The following is a 25,432-nucleotide window of genomic DNA, read 5'->3' on the forward strand; positions in this document are numbered from 1 at the left end:
AGTAAACACAAATTTTGCTTTCAGCAGACAAAATGTCAGAAACACCAGAATCAAGTGGAAAGGCAGATGCCGAAGACACTGGTGTATCCATGGTTGAAATTCTAGAGGAAGAAGAACGACTTGAGGCGGATGCCAACGCCGTTCTAGGAGATAGCGATGATAAAAATTGCACTTATCCGAGGGTAACATTTAGTTGTTTTTTTATTTTGCCAGTATACTTGAAAAATAAGTTTGTCATTTCATTGTTGGTACTGGTATGTTAGCTAGGTGAACATGATTATTTTAAACGTAGTGTTGAGCAAAATGAGAACACAGCAGCCCCATCATTGGCATCAAGAAGAGCTACTGAAAATAAAGTCTTGATCTCCACGGTTCGCTTCTTTCAAATATGTATTCTGTAAACATTGAAAAAGTGAAAAAAAAGACGGAGCAAAACGGAATTCATAAAATATTCATAACATCAAAGTATTATGCCCATACAGCTTGCTGACTATCTAAAATGTCATGACATATTCATGGCTAAACCATCTTCAGCATTCTTTGACTTTATGTGCAGGGTTGAACACAAACATTATTTTGTTAGTCAAAAGCATAGTGCAAATTTTGAAGGACAGCATTTTATAATCCCAAAATCTGGTTGTGTTAGATGAACCACTATTTGATGATTGGCAGCTGATTATTTAGATTTACTTATGGTATCAGAACTGTTTAACTTAATCACCAACTATTTCCCACTTTATACATGATGAACTGTAGTTGGGAATTATTACAACTTATTGTATATATTATGAAATGACTTTCAGTTCTATGAATGTTATATTTTGGGTTTCCAAGGGGCCAAATGAATTTAACCTAGAGGTAAATCTTATCCCCCAAAATTTGTTACCAAATATAAATATCAGCGTAATTTTGTACATGATGTAAGAATAGCAATACATTCTAATGAACAGCTTTAATAGATTGCTATGAATGCAGCTCACTTCATGTATCTTCTTATACATACACCTCTCTTGGTAATTTAGTATTTAAATAATATTTAAGTAAATGCATGTGCTAAAAAAATGTCTTTTCATTTCAGGGCTACATTAATCGTCAGGCATTGTATTCCTGCAGCACATGTAAAGCAGAAGGGGCGGAGCCTGCTGGAGTGTGTCTTGCATGTAGTTACGAATGTCATGAAGGGCATGACCTCATTGAGCTTTATACCAAGAGGTAAGCAAGCCTGGACAAATATTTTGACAAACTAAGACAAATGCCAGGGAAATTTAATCCTGGCACGGCTTGTATATTTTGACTTGACAAGACAGCTACTGAAATAAATAGAGATCATGCCCGTACTAAAAACTACCTTTACAAAACTTTTGGTTAAATGTAAGGCTGCTGAAACTAGTTTACCATTTTTTCCAATAGATTATTTGTCTTCGTAGCAATCAACAGTAAACAAATTATGTTGACTAGTTACTTCTTTTCATACCTTTGGAAATATGTCCTGTAAATAATTTCTAAACGTGGTAAGTGCACTGTGAATATGTCAATTGATGCATATCGTGCAATATCTCACAACTGCAATATGCTTGGCACTTTTGGATAGGGTTATTCAAATTTTGCTACATGATTCTGTTCTTTGCTGGCTAGTGTCTATTTGTTATGAAAATCCCTGGGGGTATGGGGGGCCCAGTTGTCTAAGGCGCCACAGAGTTGCGTCCCTTGGGCACTTCAGCACCATACCCGTGCTCATGGGTTTCACCAAAGTGGTAAACATCTGAGACCTGCATGACTTCGGGCTTTCTCCCCACATTAAGCTGACACGCCGTGATATAACTGGAATACTGTTCAAAGCGGCATTAAATCCAACTCACTCACTCACAATGAAAGTCCCTGATAAGTTCTGTTTGCTATCCTAAAGAGTTAAGAACGGCTGACGTTCGGTCGATGACGTTTGTAAAATACCGGTAACTGCTTCACTTGCAGATATGTTACCTGTGGGTCATAATATTTGTTTTTCGCTTGAAGCAGAAATAACATGATTATATGCTGGATAATCTCATTCTGCTGGTGCTCAAAATCTGATCTTATAATCCTCTCTTCGTGACTATGTGAGGACACCTCTATAGGATTTCAAGTCAGGGGAACTTTCTATTCAGCTAAGTAGTTGCATATCTGATGTCTGTATCCTGAAAACAAGTATGATCACAAGTTCCAAATGCAAAAAATAAAAGCTATGCTATTATTTTGTTGTCAATATATATACATCTTGTTGTTTCCAATAGCCATGGCATCTACATCCATGAAAGGAATACTTTTTCCGTGTGGGTTTTCTTTTGTTAAGATCAAAACTTCCAAATCACAGTGGTAAAGAAATGATGCCAAAATGAAAGCTGACATTTGATCTTAGATTGGGCAGTCAAAGTTTTTCAGGGTTTACCTGACACAAACTCTATGGGGGTGTCCTCAGATCTTCATGGAAAGATGTATCATATCAGAGTAAAATGTCTGATTTTAATGAGACTGATGCTGTCAAGCACTATGGTACTGCTGTATTTAAATCTGGGTATCCCAACCAAGATTCATTAGGATAATGACAAGGAGCCGTATGAAAAGCATATGGACTTTCATTCTTTATTTTTAACACTGACTTCTTAATTTAATCATGTAATCCAATAACACCAATGTAGCTTTTTCTTATTAACGGGGCACGGGTGTCCCAGTCGAACGTTCACTGTGCAGATGCATCCCTTGGGCACGCCAGAAACCAGTAATTGTTACAAATCCTCTGCCTCTGTTACATCTTTGGGAACCAAATCCACAATCACAGGAACAATAGACATTATTGTTAATAATTCTAAGAATACTACCTCTATTACATCATTTTGGCTGCAGTCACACAAAACTTATCTTCATAATTTTCAACAGATAGATGATAGTCGTTTGGGAAAGAAGTGAGGTTTTCCTGCCTCAGCAAGCTGGATGGTGATTGGTGGTCCTATTGGCTTGACAACAAGTCATGTGTAGTTGACAGTGATAAATACTTGATAGCTTGATAAACATGACTAATGATAGAAACCCTAGGAAGTGCTATGATATGCTAAAACTCTACGACAGTATTGGAAAACGAAATTGGGTAACAAACGTAAAAGAATTATCATATATTACAGGTTTTAATTATGTGTGGTATAATCAGTGTGTAGAATCAGAACCGCTCTTTTTAATGTCCTTCGACCAGAGACTAAAAGACATGTAATTGCAAAAATGGTTAGAATTTATGTCTAAATCAAATAAATGTTTATATTATAGAATCATGAAAAGTAATATTGAAATTGAGGCGTCCCTCTGTAAACTTGAGTTTAAAAAATTTAGAATTGCACTAGCATGATTTAGATGTTCCTCTCACAACCTGTATATAGAGACTGGTAGATATAAGCACACTAATAGTTTCACTTTCTCCTGGTATGTCAAGCTTACAAACATTTACGTGATCAATATTTGCCATCTTTCTACTCTGTACACCCGAATGTCCATAAGTTTGTAGATCTTTTAACTTAATCTAATGATACTATGTTATGTAACCTGTCAACATATGTTTATCGCGAGATGTCACATAGAAACGGAATTGTTAGTTAACCACCACGTCACCTACATGTAAATATGCATTGTACTATAGGCCTGTGGCCTTTTAAGTACTGAATAAAACTGATTGACAGTGAAGAAAGATAATTTTTGTGTGATTGTAGCCAAAATACAGGATTTATGGCAATGATGTAATAGAGGTAGTATTCTTAGAATTATTAACAATAATGTCTATTGTTCCTGTGGTTGTTCCCATTATTTGTTTCTAGGCTTGTCAGCACCATACCCGTGCTGGTGGGTTTCACCTAAGTGGTAAACGTCTGAGACCTGCATCACTTCGAGCCTTTCTCCCACATTAAGCTGACACACTGTGATATAACTGGAAAACTTAGAAAGGGGTCCCAAGTCCCTCACTCACCAGCTCTTACAGATACTCTTTGTATAGGTATTATCTTATTTTAGAAATTATTCCAGTATTGCTTGCTTGATTTGATTAGATATGCAAATGAAGTCTGAATTAATTATTGCTGCTATTTATCTACCGGTACATATTTTTTATCTTGACTCTTGATGTAAATGACTCCATAGGCATTCCCAGTTAGAATTTGTCCCAAGACGTCTGTGCTTGTCATAGAGAAGTGGCGGATGGATTGGATGTCAGGCTCGGTGACTTTTACGATTGCATGTCATTGTATTTGTGTGTTCATAATATGAGACTCGGTTATTTACAGGATGATGCAATATAGCTGAAATATTCAGACTGTGGTATTAGGACAACATATATTCCACCATGTGAATAAAGGAGTCGTTCATGCAGTGATACAATCATCTGTTTGGTTTTTTTTTCCAGATTTTTTCGCTGTGATTGTGGAAATTCAAGATTTCCCAACTTAAAGTGCAAACAGTATCCTGTGAGTGTTTATTGTTTTTCTTGTAGTATTTATGGCATTCATTTGTCAGTTGAATAGTTCTGTGAACCAGTAGAGCTAAGAATATAACTTGTAAGCATCAGTCTTTCGTAACGTGACCTTTTGACATGTTCAAAGGCATTATTTCAGTAGTATTTACTAGCCGTATTCTTACTTCTGTACTTTTCTGATCAGGGTTTGATTTGCAAACTAGCCTCAAGTGTCTGACATGGAACCAGAGACAACAGAAGGTATCTAGGATCAGGACAATTGCCAGTCATAGCAAGTTTGAGTCAGTCTGTTTGCTGAGGTTAAAGATTAATTGACAATGTCTAATTTGGAAATGGATTCCTGTACCGTGGATTCTGATCCTTCTTTAACGCATCATAATATCAAATGAGCATACTGTCACAGTGAGGCCTTCGGTTGGGGTATGTAATTGATTGAGTGGTTTGAGAATTGTATAGGTCAGCTGTAAATTCTGAAAAGCCCTTGGTTGTTTTTCTTTTAAATCAGACCTTAACCCCTAGTAAATATTGTCAAAGGTAAACACATGGTAAATTTACAGGGATGGAAATTGACACTTGCCTGTAGGTCCGAGGCTAATGGTCATAATTCTACCAGTCCGTAAGACCAGTTAGTTGTTTTACACATGCAATTAAATTATATATCATCCTCTCAATTCCACTTGTCAGACCACAGCACTAGAGTAGACATTTTGCACAATCTTTCGAGTCATTAGAGACAAAAATTTGAAAGTCTTTTTATCTTATGAGTAATCTTTGCAGGGATAGCAGAAAAACAATTCTACTAGCCCTGTGGGCTTGTTTGGTTTTTTTATTTATTTCAGCACTAAGGAGAGTTAATTTAAGAAAATGTTAAAACATATTCTTAAATCTTTGACTGAAAGACTCATTTGATACACCAGAATGTAAAATATTCCCAACATAACAGCCTCCTATTATTCTCTATTCAGAACTGCCTGTTTTTGTTCATTTTGAGAGAACTTGGTCGCAAAAGAGATTGTTAAGGTATCTATGAATGATATCACACTGCAACATTGCTTACCCCAGTAAGTGTATTATTTGTTTTTGTTGTTTAGGATAAAGATGCTGTTAACCCATCCAATAAGTACAACCATAACTTCAGTGGCTTGTACTGCATTTGTAGTCGACCCTACCCTGACCCTGACGATGAGGTAAGCATGCTCCAGGAGCCTGATAAATTCACTGAACTGATAGTAATTCGACAATAAAATTTCATATAACTAACAAGTATTAACTTTTGAACCATGAATCCATCACCTGGACTATATCTCAGAGCTCCAGATAAGCTGCGTATCTGCGTAAAATACGCATCAGAAATGCAGAAATATGCAGTAAAATAAAATCCAAGCGTATCAAATACGCAACGAACATTACAGATACACTACAAAAATAAAACTTGTGTGTATCATCAAATATTGTGAAGTAACCCTGCATATTTGATTAGCAAATCAGCAACTTATTTTGAAAATTATAAACGGGCATTCCGTCAACCTTGCCAAACTCAACGATGACAGTTACATCATGATCATTTGCCATCACACTTTCTTGTGGAAGTATCGTGGTATTTTTTAGTCTTTTGAAGCTCTTGAACCCACACAACACCAGTTTGCAGGGACTAGATGAATAGTGTTTTTAAATATTTAACTTAAATACCCACGTGTAAAAACTAGTGGGTAACAGAAATTTGAATACCCAGATAGAATTACTGATACCCAATGATTTTAAAATGCATGGGTTAAATACCCACAACACCAAAAGCTTATCTGGATTTTTCAGGTTAGAGACCATTCAGCAATGACAGAAATTTAATGTGCATCACTTCAGGTTTTCATTCCCATTAAACTGATTCTGTTCAAAGCGTCATTGAACCAAGCTGAGTAACTCGACGTTTTCTGTCCCCAGGTTGACGATGAGATGATCCAGTGTGTGATATGTGAGGACTGGCACCACGGACGGGTAAGTCAGAGAGTAGGGGTAAATAATAACTGATAATCATTACCTTTATTAAAGCCTAGCCATCTGATTGGCCAGACATGTTTGTAAAAATCAATACAAGTCCAATACAGATATCAGTATGCTATTTATGTTGGATGTTGGATCACCAGTATGTCATGTCACAATCCACCCTGTACACCAGCGTTAGAAATTGGCTTAAGTCCTATAGTCCTTGCCAAACTGCCCAATGGTAAAGTTATCATAAGGACTAGTAGAAATTTGCCCTTGTTAAGGGTTTTGCTATATGTTATCATAATAAGGACCAGTGGACGAAAACTGTTAGTTTCTAACCCTGTACACACTTTGAGATAACAGCAGAGTGTGTGTGTCTGATAGTGCGCAAGGTCAAATTGCAAGTGATTCCGTGGCATTTGATTGGCTAACCAATATTTTTTAAGTGTTAATGTTTCCATAACTGAAAAAACATGTAGCAGTGTTCCGGCTGGCTTTTGAAACGGTCAGTCAAATAAACAAATGAACAAATAGGAAAATGTATGAAAATTATTTGGTTTTCAATTCTTTCAACCTTGTTTTCAATGCAGTGTATGTTCATGGCTGACAAATTCAATGATGTCATATCTGCAGTAACTTAGTCAGATCTACATGTCATTCACACAAAGTTCAGTTAATATTTCGTGTTCTTTTCTCCGGAATATTCAAATTTGGTTCGAGATTACGTCGCTACAAATAGATATTTAATCTCAAAGCAAAGTGAAATGTTATTTCCTTGCACTGATAATAGATAATAGGGAAGACAAGCTGACTTTGTTGGAAAAATAATCTTTACTTATTACCACCAATAATTTCTTCAACAGCAAAGATTTTTAATGTAATTTACTTGCCAGTCACATGAATTACCGGCCCAGGCATAATTTTACTGGTAATTAATGAATACCATGAAGCCATATTGAACCAAACCACAATGACATCATTTTGAGATATCGGCCATCTCAAATAGGTCTTCAGCAACCTATGCTTACTATAAAAGGTGACTATGCTTGTCGTATGAGGCGGCTAACGGGATCGGGTGGTCAGAATCGCTGACTTGGTTGATGCATGTCATCGTATCCCAATTACATGGATGAATGCTCATGATGTCAATCACTGGGTTGTCTGGTCCAGACTCGATTATTTACAGACTGCCCTCATATATCTGGAATATTGCTGAACTCAGCGTTAAACAACAAACAAACAAACTGACAAGAAGTCGACATTAGCCAATCAGAAGGCAGATTTCTCGTGCTGTACGCCACTCATTTTAAATTGGCGACTACGCTTTGAATCATATTTTGACAAATTCTGGATTAAAAATTTGAAACCTGAGCAAAAGAACATTCTGGAATGGCTAATAGATGGTATAGGTTGTATGGATTCAGTCGTTAAGCCCGTAACTATCGTGTGGAATACCCTGTGTCCAAGTTTACGTGGTTGCATGCTTAGAAATCACATTCCGTCTGTCACTTTCATGATTTGGTAAGCGATGCTCTGATTGGTCGGAAGAAAGGTTGTTCTGACGTGACCCCTAATGGGATGTCCTCAGATCTTTGTTTAGCAGTGGCGAGAAATAAACTGTCTAAACTTTTCAACTTTGATGCCTGAAATGAAATAACCTTCAAACATATCTGGTCAAATCCTTGGCAACAAACTGGTAACCTTTTTATGTTTTGTACATAACTCTGTGTGAATGTTTGAGAAAGGAGATTGTTTACACTGGTAATCTATATTATGAATGTTTGGTTCAGTATGGATCCTGTTTGTAGTTATGATTTGAACTTAAATGACAAACAGACGTTGTCATCATTTAGAAAACAACACACACAGTTTATTGAAACAATAAATGCGATAAATACAATAAACCACAACATAAGAATAAATGGATCTGCATGACTAGATTTAATATTTTTGTTTATATTCCATAATGAACCAAACCTAGGAATATGTGGTTGGCATATTGTTTTTGATACCAGTGGATGGTTCTCTTTGAAATGACTAATTTGACTCTTTAGGGCTACATGGACTGGAGCTTTTGTCAGCACAGACCCTTTCCAACTGGTAAATGTCTTGGGACCTGCATCACTTCAGGTTTTCCTCCCACATGAAGCTGACATGCATTGATATAACTGAAATAATGTTCAGTGCGGTGTTAAACCAAACTCACTCAAAGCGGTGTTAAACCAAACTCACTCAAAGCGGTGTTAAACCAAACTCGCTCAAAGCAGTGTTGAACCAAGCTCACTCAAAGCGGTGTTAAACCAAACTTGCTTAAAGCAGTGTTAAACCAAACTCACTCAAAGCGGTGTTAAACCAAACTCACTCAAAGCGGTGTTAAACCAAACTCACTCAAAGCGGTGTTAAACCAAACTCGCTTAAAGCGGTGTTGAACCAAACTCACTCAAAGCGGTGTTAAACCAAACTCGCTTAAAGCGGTGTTGAACCAAACTCACTCAAAGCGGTGTTGAACCAAACTCACTCAAAGCGGTGTTAAACCAAACTCACTCAAAGTGGTGGTTAACCAAACTCACTCAAAGCGGTGGTAAACCAAACTCACTCAAAGCGGTGGTAAACCAAACTCACTTGTGTATAAACACATGCATCCAGCGGTGTCTGCAACTTGTTGACTTGTTCAGGCATGATGGTGGTGATGATGGTCGCCGACACCAAAGTTGAGTGTGCAGTGTTAGAGTTTCATGTATTTATTCGTGTCATTATGCTGCCAATGTGAATCACTCTGACAACCCTCCTGATTGGCCAGTACTGTGTTTTGTTTCAGCATCTGGGCACAGTTGTTCCTGACAACCAGGAGTACAGCGAGGTGGTGTGCGCGGATTGTATGAAGAGACATGACTTCCTCTGGGCTTACACACTAACGTCTCAAGGTAACCACAGTACAAACAATATTTGCCCATTCTTCATCCATTTGTTCTATCATTTTGAGGGGAGGTCGGGTGTCCTAGTGGTTCAAGCGTCTCTCGTCACGCCGAAGACCGGGGTTCCATTCCCGACATGGGTACACTGTGTGAAGCCCATTTTTGTTTCCCCCGCCATGATATTGCTGGAATATTGCTAAAAGTAGCGTTAAACCATACTCACCCACTCACTCACTCTATTATTTAGATATATGATGTGCATCAAGTATGTGCTGTACAGGATAACAAATAGTATGTTTTCTTATTGTAAATATTGATTTTTGACCAAGGTACTGCCTTTGACTTCTCTGACCTCTAGAGAGATCACAGGTGGCACAGTCATCTGAAGCGCTGCAATTCATTGTACAGAGTTGTGTCCTTATCTACTCGGGACACGTAATGGCTAAAAAAATAATAGTCTTGGTTCTCAGGCACCGCCCGCATCATCATAAAGTCTGTCGCACGTTCGTTTTTATTTCCTTTTTCAAAAAAGAAATTAAAAATCCTTATACTTATAAACATTGCGATCCAATATAGCATGCAGTTACTTCCCTTTACATGCACACTGCTATACGGTTATGGTCATGGCGGCATTGTATGCTTGTCTATGTAGGGAGGCCCTTTCCCAGGTTGATGGTACACAACTGTTTATTTGGTTACATATTACATACCAGTTTGAACAAGGAAAAAACCCAAATTCCAGCCACTGTATTGAAGGAGGAGGAAAGGAACACTGAAGTTGATGTGGTGGCCAGTGATAGTTCCGACCAGGCTAGTTACAGCATGAGCGCTGGCACCAGCAGCCTTGACGCAAGCGCATCCAACATCAGCTTGGGCAACCTCTCGGGCAACAGCGACGACCCTGACTGGTCCAGTAATGACCCGAGGTTTGAGGCACTTGTTAAGAAGTATCCACCACGGTCTCAAGTTGCAACAACCTCAGACGGGGTAAGGTCAAGTCATTCAAAGGCCAAACTTTTATTTCATGTGTGATGGGGTTTTGCTCTTGAAATAGTTATCTGAATAAGTGTGCTGTGAAGGTTAAGAACATGAATACATGACACTTTTTCATGGATAAATTTTTTTATGTATGCTTCTTCAAGAACATTAAACTCTTGACTCATTACATACAGAATTGCACATTTACTTGTGGTTACTTTACAGACAACTGCCGGGGGCATATTTCATTTTTCTGATGACTCTTGTTTTCTTTCGATAGAGAGCTACTTCTTGCCCTTTCATCAGGTGAATACTGAGCACACTACAAGCGTATTAAGTTAATGCTGTAAATCTGGAAACATCCATTGTCAACTACAAAAACATTCATCTATAGATTAAAAAACACTGACTGATGCTTCCTATTTATGAAATATACCACATGGAAATATATCTTTGATATTTGTTCACCTCAACAGGGCATCGCAAAACTTTCCAGACACAGCTAAGGTTAGTGTTAGCCACTAGCAATAATTTCATGGCACAAAATTTTCCTGATTTACAGTACACATGCTGATATGTTTATGTTTACTCAAGGTAAGATTAATGTACCTTGTATAAACATATAAACATGGGATGTATATTTACATGAACTCAATATGGTTACTCATCACCTCATTCAAACTGAACCTCCAGGACGCATATAATCACCTACAAAAATTAAACCACTGCTAATCAAAACTTATCAAACACAAATCCAAAAACCACACAACCACACACCCCCTTAGTCCCCTGGCTATTGCAAGTTTCCAAATTCCAAATTTCTCAAAAGTGAAAATAAGCAACCCTAACGCCCCTCGGGTTGCCTCACCTTTCGGACATACCCTCCTTGGCAGTCTCACTAAATGGCCTGGCGAGCCCGTGTCAGAAATATGCAATATGTCGGAAAGCGCAAGTTAAATAAATCTCCAATAGTAAGTAAGTAAGTAAGTAAGTAAGTAAGTAAGTAAGTAAGTAAGTAAGCAAGCTTACTCAGTATTCACCTTATGAAGTAGCCCTGAACCATTCTTACAAAGAATAAACAAGTTGTTAGCCTTAAAAAAGTGTCATGTCTTCAGACTCATGGTTCTTTCTGTATAGCGTTTTGTTATAGTTGATGCACCTTTGTTTTGTGGAGAATATATATTTTTCATCTTTTCAATTTTTAGGGTTAGTGGATCTATTAACCCTTGGGGATTCCGGGTTAGAATAGGTCCCATGCAACCTATGCTCCTAAAAGAGGTGATTTAACGGATTGGGTGGTCAGGCTTGGTGACTTGGTTGATGGCGTGAAATTGTACCTCAATGATGTGGATCGTTGCTCACAATATCATTTACTGGTTTGTTTGGTCCCCACCTGGCTAGTTGAAGGCTGCCGTCATACAGCTGGAATATTGCTGAGTAAACAAGAAACAAATGCGCAAATAGTATCATCTATTACCATAAGATCTCAGGTTATTGTTTTGAAATGCCTGTTCATTAGAATGCTGGTTGTTTTGTCCTGAAAAAGATCTGATTTAGTAGCAAGCAGGGGCGGTTGGGTATCCTAGTGGTTAAAGCGTTCGCTCGTCACGCCAAAGAACCCGGTTAGATTCCCGACATGGGTACAATGTTTGAAGCCCATTTGTGGTGTCCCCCGCCGTGATATTGCTTGAATATTGCTTAAACCATACTCACTCACTCACTAATAACAAGCAATTGAAACAATTGTCCTAGAAATGGAATTATAAAATCTGAAGAAACATTTATATCTGTGATGTGTACAGTTTCATGTGATGCTTTCCAACAGCGACAACAGCCGTCTGTAGACACCTGTCTTCTGAAGGATCTCAAGTCCCGCAAGTATGAAGTGAAAGAAGAAGCCATCTTCTTGCCAGAAGGGTGGAGGAAGAAACTCTGTCAGTGTGTGGAATGCATGGTAAGGCTACACTTGCACACACACACAGATGCACACACACATGCACACACACACACATGCACACACACACACATGCACACACTAGAACACACACACATGCATGCACACACACACACACTTGCACACACACACATGCACACACACACACGCGCACACACACACATGCACACACTAGAACACAGACACATGCACACACACACACACACACATGGACACACGCACACAGACACATGCACACACATGCACGCACGCACACACACACACACAGACACATGCACACACACACACACAGACACACATACAGACACACATATTTCCACCCATCCTAATTAGGGTAGGTAAGTCTTTCTGTGGGACGTTTTATATAAATTTCTAAGTTTGCCTGTTCGAAAATGAGAACTAATGTTGGTTTTTATGTTACATACTGTTTATATAAACTAACTAGATCTAGCTGCCGGATTCATTCCCTTGGAGTATTATTATTATTTGTTAATTATTATTAATGAGATAGATTGAAGTAAAGAATTGAAGCACACTTAAATCATTTGGAACTATATCTGTGCATTGTAAGTCTTGAGTGTAAATAGAACTTGTAGAATACTGGTTCAAGGATTTTCACATTCTCTTTAATAATAATAAATGTGAATTGATTATAATAATAAATGTTTGATTAATAATTGTTGGTCATTTATGAATTATTTAATCATAGAAAAGTGAATGGTTATTGTGGTGTAGATGAGCAATCCATATGCCCAATTTGTAAATAAGCCACTTATTGCCTCTCTGCACAAACCAAACCAAACCAAACCCCCTCAACCTACTGTACATCTGGATCAGCCAATCATCTGTGTTCAATTTGTTATCTACTACCTGTTCTTAATGTTAATCTGCTTAACACAGCATATCATGCATATATACCGTATTCGACGTAATAAGCTCCCACGGCAATATTTGCTAATATATTGGCTATTGAAAATTCCAATTAGCACCCCTTCTGATTGATCAATGTAAACAAGTCTTATTTATTCGTATATAATACACACTTGTGTGTTATATGCATCCTTAATCATGGGCAATTAAAATGGAAAAATATATCTGTATCTATATAAACATTTCAGGCTGTCAGCATAAACCACAAAATGTATCCTTTAACGTTTTTTTCCACAGAAATTAATATTCTAATAAGAGCCCCCTATTTCTAATTTTGAGAGCGTCCTGGGCGCTTATTACGTTGAATATGTTACCCCTCTTCACTCTAGCTTGCCAGATATTATCCATAAAAGTTGTACACTTTGTTATATAACCCGTATTTCCCTGATAACCAGACCAATAAATAGGAAGAGGTTTTAACTCTTAGATTTATATTATTTCATTCCAATCTCAAAACACAAAACACAATTCAACTTTATGAAAAATCAATATTGATTTCCCCAAAATTTACCTGCCGGGGGCCCGTAGTTTAATGTCCTAGATAAATCCATGAGTATGTCAGTTAAATCCTGCTCTCACATGAAGATAATGACTGGTTTATCTATAGTTGAGCGCAACAAATTTTCACTAGTGGCGTAAATTGTGAACAATACCAGCATGGTGACAATAAACATGGTGCCGCTTGAGGAAGATGAGAAAACTGGTTCAGGGTCAGGACTCTTGATTTGGGCAGTTGGGAAACCAGAAATAACGTGTGATGTATGTTTACCTAAGAACAATAATAGCTGCAAATGGATGTAAATATTCATTAGGCAAGTGACCTACTTGTGACAAGGATGGGTCAGGTATCAGAAATGATGGTCTTGGCACCAATGTTGCTCATAATTGATTCTGGCCACAAGTTAGTTCTTCTTTTTTAAACATTGTGTCTATATCTATCATAATTTGTGCTGGTTAAAATTAGTATTTTCTGGACAAGAAATCCTGTTTCTACCCCAGAGATGCTTTGAGACTGCAAGATTAGGAAGCAGCTATGGCCACTTGTCTCCTGTCTGGTGAAAAGCAAATCTTGTGGAAAGTGCACATGCACACTTTTTAAAATCCTGGATCCTGTCCAGGCTTCTTAGGCAAATTAGAGACACAATGTTATGGCATTCCGGGTATTACCTTGATTAACAAGAGTGGTGGTCAGGGAACTCCCAATAATTCATTTTAAGAGTCCTTACAGACAATATGGGGGTCCTGCAAAGCTATGGAATGGTGTAGTGGACTGTACGTTCAGATAATTACTATTGAGCCTGGAATGAATCAGTGATGATGTGGACACTGGTCATGATTGTGGATAAAATAACAGATACTAATAACTGCTCTTGATGTGATGTAGCTTCAGTGAATATTATCATGCCTCCCTCGGGTGTCGGGACACAGTATATATTTTTTCTGCCTCCATTCTCTACATTTGTGCATTGCGTAATACCTTGGCATTTCACGACATCGTAAGAGGCAACTTACGGGATCGGGTGGTCAGGCTCGCTGACTTGGTTGATGCATGTCATCGTATCCAAATTTTGTGGATCGATACTCATGATGTCAATCACTGGATTGTCTGGTCCAGCTTCGATTATTTACAGACCGCCATCATATAGCTGGAATATTGCTGAGTGCGGCGTTAAACAACAAACAAACATGCCTTATTTGGTTCATATGAACATTCTCCTGGGTTAGACACAACCATTAACCTGCTATATATCTAACCTGCTATATTTCTAGAAGGACAAATCATTTTCTCCCAAAATCTAGTTATTTTACATAAGCCTAAAGCTGTGGACTAGTTGGATAGGATTGTGTCTTCCCTGATTGTCATACCGTTATTATTTTTCCACTACATTTTCCACATCCCTGCCTTCCCCAGACAATGTACAAGGACAAAGGGATCCTGTTTCTGACTGACGACCATGACACTGTACAGTCCTATGAGGAGCGTGGACGTCAGAACCAGGTGCCAGTGTCGCAGCACGACAAGGAAGTCAGTGCTCTGTCCCAGATGAACCGGATACAGCAGGTGGAGCTAATCCAAGGTGAGGATCTGGAGCTGATGGTCTGCTGCATTATGGGACCTTCAGCTGAATGCTGTGACACTGTAACGAACAAGTCCACGATGAAGTGTTTGACACATCAGCCTTTTAAATTTTCAACTTTGAGATCAGATTTAAGTAACTTTCAAATGTGTCATATAAAATTCATGCCAATGAAGTCATTTTTTTTCAGATTTCTGTGCATGCATCATTATGTTTTTGGGAACAAGAGCAATTCCTTCCTTTTTATCCCTTTGTTTCAAACTTAGGTTCTCCAGAGAACTATTCATGCGTTAAAGTCTTTGATGGGCATTTAAAAGTAGGGAGAACATGAATACCTGACACTTTTTATGGATGGCAACTTCTTTTATTCTTTGTCACAACGTTTCAGAGCAACTTCTTGCTCCTTCATGCTTAGAAAGTGCATACAGTTAATATAGAGCCATGATATGTTTCCACAACACAAGGTGGGATGAATGTACAGTAACAAAGCCAATGACAGGATTAATGTGCAAGGATAAAAATATAATGACAAAAGCTGCTCGGATAGGCTTAATGTACAAAGATAACAATATAATGATGAAGCCAATGAGATTAATCAGAGAGGATTGAATAAGTACACTGGAGGTGAAGTGCTGACAATCTGGCTACTTGGACACCACCAATAAGGTAATCTCGATGCATTACTATGGATGTTTGAAATAAAATAATAACCTTTGGTGCAGCTGATCACCGTTGATGCTCCCACACTTGCGATCGCGAAAACTTTATGTTGACATATGATAGTCAAACTACAAGAAATATGACTTTCAATGACTCAAAGTGTGGCATGTATATACCGTATTCGACGTAATAAGCGCCCATGGCGATATTTGCTAATATATTGGCCAGTGAGCAATCCTAATTAGCACCTCTTCCGATTAATCAATGTACACAAGATTTATATATTCGCGTATAATACGCACTTGTGTGTTATATGCACCCTTAATTATGGGCAATTAAATTCTGGAAAAATATATCTGTGGTACATAAACATTTCAGGCTGTCCGCATAAACAATGAAATTTATCTTTTAACTCTGTTTTTTTTCATTCAATAAAATATTATTCTAATAAAAGCCCCCTATTTCTAATTTTGAAGGCGCCCTGGACGCTTATTACGTCGAATACGGTATATCTATTGTCTGTCATCTAAAGTTTGTCTCAAGGCATCAATAGCGGTAATCTGACTGGTTGCTGTAAATAACGAGGAGTTGTACTATCTACCGATCACGTCACACACGATTCACAAAACAAATGTAAACAATATTAAATGAAATTTTGAATAAACCTAATAAAATAGGTTACAAACATAAGTCCGGATATACAAAGAATACTATGACAGTGAAAATACAAGATTAATTTGCATTACTTTAGCATGGATTTGTTGACCTGGTATATCTGGTGTTATGTGCTCATGGTAATGTCTTTGTGCATGTTGTGTTGGGGGGAAAAAACATCCCAACTCTTCTACACTGTGCATAATGCAACCCCCCTTGAAATCCCCCTAATTCTAGGTGCAAAAAACTTGCCTCATTCATGGTGATATACGCACCATTAGAAACTACCATTTTTAGTCCACTAGTCCTTATAATGATAACATATAGCAAAACCCTTGAAAATGGCAAATTTATACTAGTCCTTATGATGCCCTAACTATTGGACAGTTTGGCAAGAACTACAGGACTAGTGCCAATTTCAAACACTGTATACAGTAATTGCTTATCTCTTTTCATTCCCAAAAGATAGTGGAAACTTCCTGTGCTGTGTTCCCCAAGAACACAAAAATATCTCTCACTCAAGCGAGCCGGCAATCAGAAATCCGACCTTCAACCAGGTCATGGAGATCAGATTCATTACGACACGGAATCTTATTCAAGTGCCAGAGGATCGGTGGATCTAAATCCAAAGCTATCTTCCAGTAGCTATTTACAAACAGATTTCATTCAACCAACGGAAAGTGACCTTAGGTCTGATCACTACCGCTCAAGCTTTGACATACGGGACAGGCTTCATCTGAGTTCAATCTAATAATTCCTATAGCTGTTCTTGGACCTTCCAGAATCTTGACTTTGACATCAAATCGAATGTCTGCTGAGGAACATATTTGAACGAGCAGGAATACAATCAACACCTATTTGTAGACGCCTCACTACAAGGATGGGGCGCCCACCTCAACTCAGAGGTTGCATCAGGACTATGGTAGGTACAAGAATACCTCTTCCACATAAACCACAAGAACAGACAACTCAACTGTGGCCTTCTACATAAACTGCCAAGGCACGACCTGATCAACAGTCCCTTCTGAGGTTATCCTTTCAGCTGTATAAACTAACTGACAGTCTGAATCTACCATCTTCCCGGGATAAGGGGTGAACTGACTATAAAAGTCAAGTTTCCGCCTTTGCCAGACTAGGCTGGATTCCTGGAGTTACATTTTGGCTGGACCGAGTCCATGGATAGTCCATTCAAAATCGTGTAACAAATTATACATTCAATTGGTAAACAACATGGATTTCAGCATGCAGATTTCGGTCAACTGCAGGATTTGCAAAGCATGTGTACTGACAACTGGGCGTCAACAGATATTTTGCAAATATTTTTATGTTTTTATGATCAGATCGTGGAGACTTGGTGCCGCCATTTTTATTGAATCAAATGCAAGTGATATGAGAGGTGGAAACTGATTGGTCAATAGGTTGGACATTGAAGGTACATAACCGGTAATGTGGCACTACGATTGAGCCTGGAAATTCCAACCTAATTCGGCTTGGGTGGAAAACATGACTTTTATAGTCAGTTAGCCCTTTGCCATCGGAAAAATGGAATCTATGGGTCAAAGCAAGACACATTCCAGGAGCATCCATGTGTTCACAGATGCCATCAATACCGTTACCAACAGAGTGGATGCTACACCCATAAGCATTTCAACTGGCAACAAGGGAGGAAGGTTGCCCATCGGTTGACCTATTTGCCACCAGAATCCAACAGACAGACAGCAGCTTAAGTGTCCTCAGTAGCAGACCCTCTGGCTTGGTCCAACGACGACTCGCAATATTGTGGGAGGGACTGGACACGTAAGTGTTCCCACTACCAGCACTGATACTTCTGGTTTTACAGAAGATCATGCATACGAAGAACCTGAACCTGCTCTTGGTTGCTCCCTTTTGGCCGGCGAGAACGTGGTTCCCGTACCTCGTCGCAATAGTTCCCCAACTGGCCAAATCTGCTTCATCATCCAAATTCAAAACAAGTTCATCCAAGACAGGATCTCTTCGAGCTTACACATGGAACATGTTACGAAAAATTACGAATTATGATTCGAGAGTGGTGAACATGCATCGGCTTGAGATGGGACTTCATCGCTGAAATCAGTTACCTGAACAACCATTCTTGATTCAAAGGAACCCAAGGACTTATCCCTTTGCCCAGTTAGGGCTCTATGCATCTACCTTCGATAGACAAGTATTTTAAGACTATTTATTCCTTTATCGAGGAATGTTTCTTCAGAAGTCTCCAGAACAACCACTGTACTCGGGCCTACAGGGAAGCAGGGTTGAACCCACATTCAGCGTCCAACCCATGCGAAAGTCAGGGCGATAGCATCTACTCTAGCCCCACACGGGGACTGCACCACGCTGACCATCATGGGGGGTTTCTGGAGATCTGACTTCATTTTAGCGAACCATTAACCCAGAGATATTGTCACAAAAGATGTCTCTGGTATTCATCAATTTGGACCCCTTGTAGTACCACATCAACTAACAATACCAACCAGAGATAGGCTAAAGATGTACGTTCACCCATAATCACATGACTCATTGACTTCAGGTTGCTGTCCCATAACCACCGGCTGAGAATCCATGTTCCCCTGTATTACTATGTAATTCAGCTCATGAGTGATAAATGTTGTGTCAAGATTACACCCTTCTCTTAACACTGTCATTGTTATAAAGCAAGCTGGAATGTTATTCTATGCCCGCTTTATCAAATCCACATAAAGCGTACATTTACTCCCTATTCTCTAAAGAGGAGGTGGTACCCCTCTAAAGAAATAGGAGCCTACAAGAATGTCTGACCATGTTCCCAATGTCTTTTTAACATCAGAACAGATCATGTCAGCATCACACATAGAGGGGAGACTCACCGCCAACTGTGTGATTTTATCAATTAGTATGGTGAGATGAAATATGATTTTTTTTAGGGTAAGATTGTCATTTGTACTTTTCCTGACTCATACGCTGAAGCATCCCCCACCTGTCCCTGCTGCCCCTGATGTGCTTTTTCGGACATATAGAAGTAGGAAAATGGAGAGTGACAAGTGAGCCGGTGTGGTGACGTGGTTCCGGTGCAACTGCGTGTTGCAGGGGTGCGTTTGGGTGAGATATTTTTTCTGTTCTTCAGGAATACAGCACAGGAAATTTCCACTACCTTTTTGTTATGAGACGAGACAAGCAATTAGTATGAGTGATATTTTTACCCTTAAAAAAATTCATTGTGCTCAAGTCCATCTCCAAGCACATTTGAATGAGATTCGTAACCTGTACAACGATATTGTTGTGTTTGAAGATCTCATCCCTCCTGAACAAGTTAATTTGATTTTTGTGGCAATTTTGCGAAATATTACAGAACATCGAATATGAGTTTTCAAAGTATTATGCAAGGATACAACTATAGCATTTACTTAACAACTACCAATATTTACTAGTAGAGGTGTGACGATGTGGCGATTGTATCCAGTATTCTATCCCAATACAAGACCCACGATACTCTGCAACTCCGGTATCGTGTACAAGTAATATTTGTGTAAAAACAGATTAGTTGTTATTGTCAGTTAGTTTTTGAACAGTAAATTAGTGATTGACTTCAGGGATGTCCTCTCAACATCTCTATAATTAGAACGTTAAAGAGTTTCAAAGTGTTGTCATGACATGAGTCTTGATTCAGGGTTGTAATTCCCCTGCAAAAAGAAAGCATATCAACTTTGCAAATAAAAGTCTTTGTATACAAATCATGTTGCACCCATAGTATCAGGATACATATCGTATTGCGACCCCAGCGTATCATTACACTGCTACTTGCTAGTTTTGGTTTGAATATCCCACTTTCCCCCGAGTATTATCCCTGGTCATGCAACATGAGATAATGTTCAAAGTGGTGTTTTAACCAACACACCAGGGTTTTACTGGAGTCATTATGTTGCATCTACCCTCGTACAAATTGTGCATGGTTGCACTTAATTACATTGCGAGTCCTGAGGTATGAAAAAGTCCCCTTTGAATTTAAAAAACTAATCCAAATTGTAGATTGCATGTAAAATGTAACTGACGTTTCTATTATGGTTGGAAATTCACTTAAGGTTCGAAATCATTGTTGATTTTATTCAGTCTAGCACTGAAATCCCTATCTATAATAGAATAAAGGCTTCCGCGCTAGTGCAGTGATAGGACGTAATAGTATGTATGGAAATCAACATGATCACGTGAGCATGCCTCATGTCGCCAGTCGGGACTCCCATGTCCGTGCCTTGGACCCAACAAAATTCGAACTGAGAGTCCCTGGGCTAAAAGATAAACCCAGGTAAATCTGTGACTCACTCATTCATTCGAATTACAGTTTAAAACAGTTTTTTATGTTGCTGCAGGTTTCAATGATATGAAGTCCCAGCTCAGTGATTACCTGAAGAAGTTTGCTGAAAATGGAAAGGTGGGTTGCATATTGTACAAGATACATGACACACATTCATTTGAGAGACTCAGGTTATAATGAAATCAGCTCTCTGTACACAAGTGCAACAACTTACAAGATACAAACTACCTTCTGGGACTTCAGTGGGTGGGAGATCATACTATGGATGATATGGTTCAACAAATATGCTACTCAAAAGAAGTTAAGGGCCACATGATTTGATCATATTACTATAGTTAATCTGTCCTGCCATGATTAATTAACTATAGTAATCCGAAAGAATCAAGTGCCAAGTGACATTAATCAGGATCAGTCTGGTTATGATTGAGGTTGTCCGGGTCAAATATACAGGTACCTTAATGTTTGACAGTAATCTACAGGTACCTTAATGTTTGACAGTAATTTATGGTTACCTTAATGTTTGACAGTAATCTACAGGGACTGTTATGTTTGACAGTAATCTACAGTTACCTTAATGTTTGACAGTTATATACAGGTACCTTAATATCTATAGTTACCTTAATGTTTGACAGTAATCTACAGGTACCTGAATGTTTGACAATAATCTACAGGTATTTAATGTTTGACAATAATCTACAGGTACTGAATGTTTGACAATAATCTAAGTGATCTCCTTGAACTTCCTAAGCAATCTGTGAACTTAGGAAATTGTAGACATTTATTTAAACTATTGCAATATTATTTCAAGTGGTTATATATATTATTTTAGCTATTGCAGTGCCTAACTTTTCAACCCATCCCTCAATTTTCCAGTCTTTTGTATCTCCATTCTATTATGATAAGGATCCTGGACCAACGTGAAATGTCACCACCAACTCCATTGCTCCTATCTCATATTTGGAGAGGCGGTCGGGTGGCCTAGTGGTTAAAGTGTTCGCTCGTCATGCCAAAGACCCAGGTTCGATTCCCAACATGGGTACAATGTGTGAAGCCCATTTCGGGTGTCCCCCGTCGTGATATTGCTGTAATATTGCTAAAAGCGGCGTAAAATGATACTCACACTCTTATTTGGCACAGAATGCTTCTTGCTCATGGGAGTAATTTGAGTTCTTAGCTGCATGGAGTGTGGCGTTAAACAACAAACAATCCGAGCTACATGCCATTCAACAGCTTCAACACAGAGCCGTAGTTGTGAATAGGCCAAGGGTATACTGTAAATCTTGAAATTAACGCGAGCGTGAATTCAAAGCGAAAAATGCGAGTGGTCTTTGCTCGCATTATTAAACATCGCATTTATATCAACAATAAGACATTTTGGAAAGCAGGAATACCAACTTAGACATACGCTGAAAACAAACAACTATGTATTCCACATCACTGTTTATTGAGCAGCTCTTGTAAGAAGTATATAAACAAGCACTTGTAACAAGTATATAAACAATGTCATTCAAACACTAATTACATCCTGTGAATTGTCACTTCTGGGGTCAAGACAAGACTTCTACTTACTTATGTCATCACCGATCACACCTGCAAGTCCAGGCAGACGCAACACAGTGTCTTTGTTCTTTGCGACTGCGTCAAAGGCCGATACCAGCCAGCCAGCAGAACTACTCTACTCAGCCCTAATAAGCGGTGCAATTTGGATTCTCCTGTAAACCTGACAGAGGACATTTTCTTAAGATATAAATCCACTCATGCTTGAAAGGAGGGGGTGTTGCATTCATATTGAGTGGCATTTTGGGCTAGGTGCCAGCGGTCGCATTCTTTTGGAGACGCATTAATTTCACGATTTACAGTATATGCAAGTTTAATGGAGACATGCACGGCATGATCAAGGTTATCGTCAAGCCAATGGGAGCTAACTCTGTTTTCTGTCCAGGTTGTGAGAGAGGAAGACATCAAGGAGTTCTTCTCCAATATGCAAGCGAGGAAGAGGCAGAAAACAGAGGAGGGCTTTCAGTACAATTGTAAATAAAGACCAACTTCACAATCTAGATTCTGCTGAAAGTCAAGATGACCATGTGATGACCACTGGCTAAGACCATTGAACAAAGAGAAATAGATACAGTGTTTGGCCTCGGAGACATTGAAGGTGCATTGGACCATGTTGTACTCAGTTGTGATTTTATGTCAGACTCAGTTTGCTCCTTATACAGATTTGTTTTAAGATTTGCTCACTCATAAGAGGCCCCCATAGGGTTTCCTTAAAAAAACTTTTATTTTACTTACACAAAATTAAGATTTTACTATGAATTCTGTTTTGAGTTTTACATCTAAAGGAGACGATAATTGATGATTCATTTGGATGAAATTCTATTACTTTACAGTGTTTATCTTAGTATTTTACCCATGCCCTAAATATGAGACTTCTAGTGACTGAGTGTTACCCTTTGGAATATCCATTTTGGAAACAAACACAGTGCTTCCTTAGTCTGGAAACCTGTTCCCTCTGACATTGTTATCTGAAACTGAAACCAGACTTCACTCTGACATTGTTATCTGAAACTGGAACCAGACTTCCCTCTGACATTGTTATCTGAAACTGAAACCAGACTTCACTCTGACATTGTTATCTGAAACTGAAACCAGACTTCACTCTGACATTGTTATCTGAAACTGAAACCAGACTTCACTCTGACATTGTTTTCTGAAACTGAAACCAGACTTCACTCTGACATTGTTTTCTGAAACTGAAACCAGACTTCACTCTGACATTGTTATCTGAAGCTGAAACCAGACTTCACTCTGACATTGTTTTCTGAAACTGAAACCAGACTTCACTCTGACATAATAAGAGATCTGATAAGAGGGCATATTATGATGGGTTTTTTAATTTTTATCTTTAATTTTTTATATTTATTAAGGTGACACAGCTGGCCAAATTATAAATTTGTTGCCTGCATCAGTTAAAAAAATATCTCACAAGGTATATGTAATATTATTATTAAGTATATATTTAGCAATACCATAAGTTTTAGTTTCTGTGCATATGATAATTATTTTATCAGTTCGTACACAATGCACCATCTCTATTGTAATCTAATAATATATGTCGCCTATGTTTTCATTTGAATGTTTGCATTGCTGCAAGTTGTTGAGCATTTAATCGTTACAGTTTCCTCCAACAGATGTTATTGCTGCTGTTTTTTTAGAGTTGGCAATTAGCAAGACTGGTTCTGATTGTTCCTGTTTTTGGAGCTGTTCACTATTATTCAAAGTGTTTGTTCTCATCAAGCCTTAGATTTTATGTTTGTTTTTCTGGATCCAAACCTTTAATGATGATGACCCAAAACAATTTAGATTTAATCATTCATGTGATATTTTTTTAATTCATAAAATCAAAAGAAAAATACTTTGCAAAATATTTAAAATTGAAAATCATTTACTGAGGCATTCCAAGACCAATTGAATGTATTGTATATTCTGTGAACAATGCCAAAGCAAAAATAAATTTGGCGTGTGTTTACTAGTTTTTTTTATGATAAAAAGGTTCTTTATATATATTTTAGTTTCTTTCACATTTTAACAATATTTACAATATGCTTTTCTATACGGAAACAAACTGAATTGGCCTGTCCTGAGAGTATATTAAAAATTCTGACATTAAAAAAATTACATTCATTTTACATATTATGTGAAATATTAAGGCGTAAGTTACTTCACTGCATTTATGAGAAGTTACTACTTCAGTCCAATATTTGTCAAATCTACATGTGTAAATTATCAAGATGAAATATATTCTACATGAAGCAAATGTTGCAAACGATTAACAGTTGCTGGAGATGTTATCTGTGACCCTGTCTCAATTTCGTTATGAGCTGTTCAGTGTCAACATTCCGTCCTACTGCTGTCGGTATCCTCTGTATTGTCATATAAAACTTTTCTTCCCTCCCCTCCCTCATACAGATTTGGGGGGCGGTCGGGTAGGCTAGTGGTCAAAGCGTTTGCTTGTCACGCTGAAGACCCAGGTTCGATTCCCGACATGGGTGCAATGTGTGAAGCTCATTTCTGGCGTCCCCTTCGGTGATATTGCTGGAACATTGCTAAAAGCGGCGTAAAAACATACTCACTCATTCATACAGATTTGATATGATCTTATCTTTTGCAGAATCGATTATTGTGACCCTTGAATTTTGGTCTGGACTGTACATGACTTCAATGTTGCTAAATGTTTCATATTCATTCAATATTGTTTGTTATTTGAATAATAATTGTCCTAATTGTGACTGTCCCAGTGAGTACTGTGTGGGGTGAAGTGTAGTGGAGCTTTAAGGGTGAATGTGGACAATAAGTGAGAATTTCCGTCATGTTTGAGTCCTGTCAACTGATGGAGTTGATGTTTTTTTAATGATTGACCTTTTTACTGTTACTATAACACCTTGTACAGATGTTGGGTGTTTTTATGTTCAGTGATGGTGCAAG

The 25,432-nt window shown here is 38.3% G+C and overlaps 1 protein-coding gene across 1 annotated transcript; it reads left to right on the plus strand.

Moving 5' to 3' along the window:
• Positions 1 to 25,432, plus strand: LOC139442606 (putative E3 ubiquitin-protein ligase UBR7). The gene is made up of 11 exons (XM_071223463.1): positions 1 to 182; positions 1,079 to 1,212; positions 4,418 to 4,478; positions 5,578 to 5,673; positions 6,425 to 6,478; positions 9,288 to 9,393; positions 10,127 to 10,371; positions 12,188 to 12,316; positions 15,159 to 15,324; positions 21,003 to 21,064; positions 22,890 to 25,432. Exons 1-11 carry the CDS (start codon positions 33 to 35, stop codon positions 22,983 to 22,985), a joined length of 1,299 nt encoding a protein of 432 aa, XP_071079564.1. The 5' UTR covers positions 1 to 32; the 3' UTR covers positions 22,986 to 25,432.

Source organism: Haliotis cracherodii, unplaced genomic scaffold (assembly GCF_022045235.1).
Source record: "Haliotis cracherodii isolate W230 unplaced genomic scaffold, xgHalCrac1.p SCAF_5, whole genome shotgun sequence".
Lineage (NCBI taxonomy): Eukaryota > Metazoa > Mollusca > Gastropoda > Lepetellida > Haliotidae > Haliotis > Haliotis cracherodii.

Excerpts from the sequence above, each read along its gene's own strand:
- LOC139442606 (XM_071223463.1), top strand. The coding sequence starts at position 33 with ATGTCAGAAACACCAGAATCAAGTGGAAAGGCAGATGCCGAAGACACT. Across the intron at positions 4,479-5,577 it reads TAAAGTGCAAACAGTATCCT|GATAAAGATGCTGTTAACCC; the intron begins GTGAGTGTTTAT and ends TTTGTTGTTTAG. Across the intron at positions 6,479-9,287 it reads AGGACTGGCACCACGGACGG|CATCTGGGCACAGTTGTTCC; the intron begins GTAAGTCAGAGA and ends GTTTTGTTTCAG.